This window comes from Nerophis ophidion, linkage group LG09 (genome assembly GCF_033978795.1).
Source record: "Nerophis ophidion isolate RoL-2023_Sa linkage group LG09, RoL_Noph_v1.0, whole genome shotgun sequence".
In the NCBI taxonomy this organism is placed as follows: Eukaryota; Metazoa; Chordata; class Actinopteri; order Syngnathiformes; family Syngnathidae; genus Nerophis; species Nerophis ophidion.
The window spans coordinates 69,162,748-69,169,526 of NC_084619.1; the positions used below are offsets into that span (position 1 = coordinate 69,162,748).

Below are 6,779 nucleotides of genomic sequence, written 5' to 3' on the forward strand. Positions count from 1 at the left end.
AACAACAGCTGCTGGACAGATTCAGCCAAGGTGAGCTCGGCCTCTCTTGGTCCTCCCGGCCCGGCTCAGGACTTTCCAAACCACCTTGGGAACTTGTTGAGTTGGGTCCTGACTTTCAGCAACTCAAACACAACATTGAAACATGCTTTTTTTTGACAAATTTCAATCAAGGTTGGGTTGTGGCGTTGATTGGACCAATTTGAATTTTGATCATTTTCTAACCAATATTCTACAACACAAGTATAACATCAAAACGTGCTTTTTGACAACGTTTAATCAATGTCAGGTTCTGATGTTGATTTGACCATTTTCCGACCAATATTCTACAACACAAATACTAACCCCGTTTCCATATGAGTTTGGAAATTGTGTTCGATGTAATACCATCAAAAGGTTCAGAGAATCTGGAGAAATCACTCCACGCAAGCGGCACGGCCGGAAACCGACATTGAATGACCGTGACCTTCGATCCCTCAGATGGCGCTGTATCAAAAACCGACATCAATCTCTAAAGGATATCACCACATGGGCAATTCAGAGGACCCACTATCAGTAACTACAGTTGGTTGCTACATCTGTAAGTGCAAGTTAAAGCTCTACTGTGCAAAGCGAAAGCCATTTATCAACAACATCCAGAAACGCCGCCGGCTTCTCTGGGCCCGAGATCATCTAAGGTGGACTGATGCAAAGTGGAAAAGTGTTCTGTGGTCTGACGAGTCTACATTTCAAATTTTTGGGGGAAATATTTGACATGGGGGAAGCAAACCATCCAGACTGTTGAAAAGCCAGCATGTGTGATGGTATGGGGGTGCATTAGTGCCCAAGGCATGGGTAACTTACACATCTGTGAAGGCACCATTAATGCTGAAAGGTACATACAGGTGTTGGAACAACATATGCTGCCATCTAAGCGCCGTCTTTTTCATGGACGCCCCTGCTTATTTCAGCAAGACAATGCCAAGCCACGTGTTACAACAGCGTGGCTTTGTAGTAAAAGAGTGCGGGTACTTTCCTGGCCCGCCTGCAGTCCAGACCTGTCTCCCACGGAAAATGTGTGGCGCATTATGAAGCGTAAAATACGACAGCGGAGACCCCGGACTGTTGAACGACTGAAACTCTACATAAATCAAGAATGGGAAAGAATTCCACTTTCTAAATTTCAAACAATTAGTTTCCTCAGTTCCCAAACGTTTATTGAGTGTTGTTAAAAGAAAAGGTGATGTAACACAGTGGTGAACATGCCCTTTCCCAACTACTTTGGGCACGCGTTGCAGCCATGAAATTCTAAGTTAATTATATTATTATTATAATATTTATCAGTTTGTCTTTGTAGCATATTCAACTGAATATGGGTTGAAAAAGATTTGCAAATCATTGTATTCCGTTTATATTTACATCTAACACAATTTCCCAACTCATATGGAAACGGGGTTCGTACAACGTTGAAACAACATGCTTTTTGACGACCTTTAATCAAGGTCAGGATGAGACGTTGATTGTACCGTTGAAATTTGGTCATTTCCCGACCAACAAGGTGATTCCAACGTTAGACATCAAGGTTGTCTGAATTTACAAATACGACTATTTTGTATCATGGCCTAGAAGCCCCTTTTAAAGGACATGTACGTATAATCAACGTTGTGTTTTGGGCCCGCTGGGATCTTATTTACATCACAGTGATCAGCCCCCTTTTTACTATCTTTGATTCTTGTTCCGTCGCAGCAAGAAGTTGTTCATTTATGTCTTCTTTTCCAACACACCTTGACCCTTTTCAGCACGGGCAGAAATGAGTTTGATACAAATTGTAATTTACCAACTTCACCACTGGGTAGAGCGACTCCACTTTGTGCTTTGCTGATGCCAGGAGGGATGCATTGTGGTGGTCTGCGACCCTGCCTTTGAAGTTTGCGTGTGCATGCAGAGGCCCAAACAGCAGAATATGTTTAAAAATGACATAATTGTGTGTCTTCTGGCATTGAAAGGTAAACATTTACATTCAGGACCTTTTTGTGGTCCCACCCGCACTCAGCACACACATCTTCACCTGGCGGTTACCTGGCGGTTACCTGGCGGGCTGTTAGGCTCCAGGCCACAACTGTCCGACCTTTTTGTCTTCCCGGCAAGTGGCCCATTAGCTGTCAGTGTAATGGCGCGGGAGAGCCTGCAGGGGGTCGTGAGGAGGCTCGTAGAAGTGTTTACTGAGGCCTTTTGTTGACCCCGCACAAATGTTACAAACCACTTGTTTTTTTCCCCCTCCGCCTTGTCTCACAGGATTTGAATTGGTCCAAGAGTTACCCACACCCACTTTCCAGTTTGGAGGCAAGACGGGCAACAGTGTGACTGCATTGGTCTTCAAGCGCGTATGTTGAGATTTGGAAATAAATGAATCTTTTTTTTTTGTCTTCTGCGGGTCGTTAAAAAGCTTTAAAAGTCATTCGATGTCGCGAAAATTAAGGCCTTAAAGTGCACTTAAAAAAAAAAAAAGTTGCCTATCATTGACAATGCTTATGTAAGACGTTCCACATGCAGTATAGTACAGGACACACTTTATTTTCAGGACTATTTACATTGTAGATAGTCACCTCACAACTAGGAATGAACACATGTGGAGTTATGTACTTAACACAAAATTGGGGACAATTTCTCATATTTTTTTCTGTTTCGGTAATATTTCAATATTTTTCTCTTGAAATTATTACTTTGTTGTGTAAAATTATTACTTTTGAATGCAAAATGGTGACATTTGTTATATAAAATTCTGACATTTATCACAATTTTTTTTTGTCGTTCTTGTAAAATATTGAAATTTTTGAGTACAATCATGACTTTTGTCATAATTTTGCCCAGCAAAATTCCAATTATTATTATATTGCAAACATTTTTAAGTTGTCTTATAAAATGGTGACATTTGTCATATAAAATTCTGACATTTATCACAATTTTTTTGTCGTTGTTGTAAAATATTGAACTTTTTTGAGTACAATTATGACTTTTGTCATAATTTTGCCTAGCAAAATTCCGATTATTATTAAATTGCAAACATTTTTAAGTTTTCTTATAAAATGGTGACATTTGTCCAAAAAAAATCTGACTTTTATCACAATATCGCCAATTCATTCTTGTAAAAATAGTGAATTTTTTTTAGTACAATTATGACTTTTGTAATAATTTTCCCCTGCAAAATTCTGATTATTATTATTTTATAAACATTTTCACGTTTTCTTATAAAATGGTGACATTTGTCATAAAAAAAATCTGACTTTTATCACAATATTGCCAATTTTTTTGTCGTTCTTGTAAAATAGTGACATTTTTTATGTACAATAATGACTTTTGTCATAATTTTGCCCAGCAAAATTCTGATTATTATTATTTTATAAACATTTTTACGTTATCTTATAAAATGGTGACATTTGTCATAAAAAAATCAGACTTTTATCACAATATCGCCAATTTTTCTGTTGTTCTTGTAAAATAGTGATATTTTTTGTGTACAATTATGACTTTTGTCATAATTTTGCCCAGCAAAACTCCAATTATTATTATATTGCAAACATTTTTAAGTTTTCTTATAAAATGGTGACATTTGTCATATAAAATTCTGACATCACAATTTTTTTGTCGTTCTTGTAAAATATTGAAATTTTTGGAGTACAATTATGACTTTTGTCATAATTTTGCCCAGCAAAATTCCGATTATTATTATATTGCAAACATTTTTAAGTTTTCTTGTAAAATGGTGACATTTGTCAAAAAAAAAAAAAAAATCTCACTTTTATCACAATATCGCCAATTCATTCTTGTAAAAATAGTGAAATTTTTTTTAGTACAATTATGACTTTTGTCATAATTTTGCCCAGCAAAATTCTGATTATTATTATTTTATAAACATTTTCACGTTTTCTTATAAAATGGTGACATTTGTCATAAAAAAATCAGACTTTTATCACAATATCGCCAATTTTTCTGTTGTTCTTGTATAATAGTGACATTTTTTGTGTACAATAATGACTTTTGTCATAATTTTGCCCAGCAAAATTCCAATTATTATTGTATTGCAAACATTTTTAAGTTTTCTTATAAAATGTTGACATTTGTCATATAAAATTCTGACTTTTATCACAATTTTTTTGCCGTTCTTGTAAAATATTGAAATTTTTGGAGTACAATTATGACTTTTGTCATAATTTTGCCCAGCAAAATTCCAATTATTATTGTATTGCAAACATTTTTAAGTTTTCTTGTAAAATGGTGACATTTGTCAAAAAAAAAAAAATCTCACTTTTATCACAATATCGCCAATTCATTCTTGTAAAAATAGTGAAATTTTTTTAGTACAATTATGACTTTTGTCATAATTTTGCCCAGCAAAATTCTGATTATTATTGTTTTATAAACATTTTCACGTTTTCTTATAAAATGGTGACATTTGTCATTAAAAAATCTGACTTTTATCACAATATTGCCAATTTTTTTGTCGTTCTTGTAAAATAGTGATATTTTTTGAGTACAATTATGACTTTTGTCATAATTTTGCCCAGCAAAATTCCAATTATTATTATATTGCAAACATTTTTAAGTTTTCTAATAAAATGGTGACATTTGTCGTATAAAATTCTGAGATTTATCACAATTTTTTTGCCGTTCTTGTAAAATATTGAACTTTTTGGGAGTACAATTCTGACTTTTGTCATAGTATCGCCAATTTTTCTGTTGTTCTTGTAAAATAGTGATATTTTTTGTGTACAATTATGACTTTTGTCATATTTTTGCCCAGCAAAATTACAATTATTATTTTATTGCAAACATTTTTAAGTTTTCATATAAAATGGTGACATTTGTCAAAAAAAAAAATCTGACTTTTATCACAATATCGCCAATTCATTCTTGTAAAATACTGATATTTTTTTTGTACAATTATGACTTTTGTCATAATTTTGCACAAAAATTCTGATTATTATTATTTTATAAACATTTTCACGTTTTCTTATAAAATGGTGACATTTGTCATAAAAAAAATCTGACTTTTATCACAATATTGCCAATTTTTTTGTCGTTCTTGTAAAATAGTGACATTTTTTGTGTACAATAATGACTTTTGTCATAATTTTGCCCAGCAAAATTCTGATTATTATTATTTTATAAACATTTTTACGTTATCTTATAAAATGGTGACATTTGTCATAAAAAAATCAGACTTTTATCACAATATCGACAATTTTTCTGTTGTTCTTGTAAAATAGTGATATTTTTTGTGTACAATTATGACTTTTGTCATAATTTTGCCCAGCAAAATTCCAATTATTATTTTATTGCAAACATTTTTAAGTTTTCTTATAAAATGGTGACATTTGTCATATAAAATTCTGACATTTATCACAATTTTTTTGCCGTTCTTGTAAAATATTGAAATTTTTGGAGTACAATTATGACTTTTGTCATAATTTTGCCCAGCAAAATTCCAATTATTATTATATTGCAAACATTTTTAAGTTTTCTTGTAAAATGGTGACATTTGTCAAAAAAAAAAAATCTCACTTTTATCACAATATCGCCAATTCATTCTTGTAAAAATAGTGAATTTTTTTTAGTACAATTATGACTTTTGTCATAATTTTGCCCAGCAAAATTCTGATTATTATTGTTTTATAAACATTTTCACGTTTTCTTATAAAATGGTGACATTTGTCATAAAAAAATCTGACTTTTATCACAATATTGCCAATTTTTTTGTCGTTCTTGTAAAATAGTGATATTTTTTGAGTACAATTATGACTTTTGTCATAATTTTGCCCAGCAAAATTCCAATTATTATTATATTGCAAACATTTTTAAGTTTTCTAATAAAATGGTGACATTTGTCGTATAAAATTCTGAGATTTATCACAATTTTTTGCCGTTCTTGTAAAATATTGAACTTTTTGGGAGTACAATTATGACTTTTGTCATAATTTTTTCCCAGCAAAATTCCGATTATTATTATATTGCAAACATTTTTAAGTTTTCTTGTAAAATGGTGACATTTGTCAAAAAAAAAATCTGACTTTTATCACAATATCGCCAATTCATTCTTGTAAAAATTGTGAAATTTTTTTAGTACAATTATGACTTTAGTCATAATTTTGCCCAGCAAAATTCTGATTATTATTATTTTATAAACATTTTTACGTTTTCTTATAAAATGGTGACATTTGTCATAAAAAAATCTGACTTTTATCATAGTATCGCCAATTTTTCTGTTGTTCTTTTAAAATAGTGATATTTTTTGTGTACAATTATGACTTTTGTCATATTTTTGCCCAGCAAAATTACAATTATTATTTTATTGCAAACATTTTTAAGTTTTCATATAAAATGGTGACATTTGTCCCCCAAAAAAATCTGACTTTTATCACAATATCGCCAATTCATTCTTGTAAAATACTGATATTTTTTTTGTACAATTATGACTTTTGTCATAATTTTGCACAAAAATTCTGATTATTATTATTTTATAAACATTTTTACGTTTTCTTATAAAATGGTGACATTTGTTATAAAAAAAATCAGACTTTTATCACAATATCGCCAATTTTTCTGTTGTTCTTTTAAAATAGTGATATTTTTTGTGTACAATTATGACTTTTGTCATAATTTTGCCCAGCAAAATTCCGATTATTATTATATTGCAAACATTTTTAAGTTTTCTTGTAAAATGGTGACATTTGTCCAAAAAAATAAAAAAATCTGACTTTTATCACAATATCGCCAATTCATTCTTGTAAAAATAGTGAAATTTT

The 6,779-nt window shown here is 31.4% G+C and overlaps 1 protein-coding gene across 1 annotated transcript in view; it reads left to right on the forward strand.

Annotated features, from left to right (window-relative positions):
* The window catches only part of eef1akmt2 (EEF1A lysine methyltransferase 2), a 9,675-nt gene extending 6,907 nt beyond the window's left edge, over window positions 1–2,768 (forward strand). Inside the window, exons 5-6 of the mRNA XM_061911668.1 lie at window positions 1–30; window positions 2,272–2,768. The exon at window positions 1–30 is cut by the window's left edge and continues 181 nt beyond it. Coding sequence (XP_061767652.1) covers window positions 1–30; window positions 2,272–2,369 — 128 coding nt within the window. The 3' untranslated portion in view covers window positions 2,370–2,768. The remainder of the gene's footprint in view (window positions 31–2,271) is intronic.
* The last annotated feature ends 4,011 nt before the right edge of the window (window positions 2,769–6,779 follow it).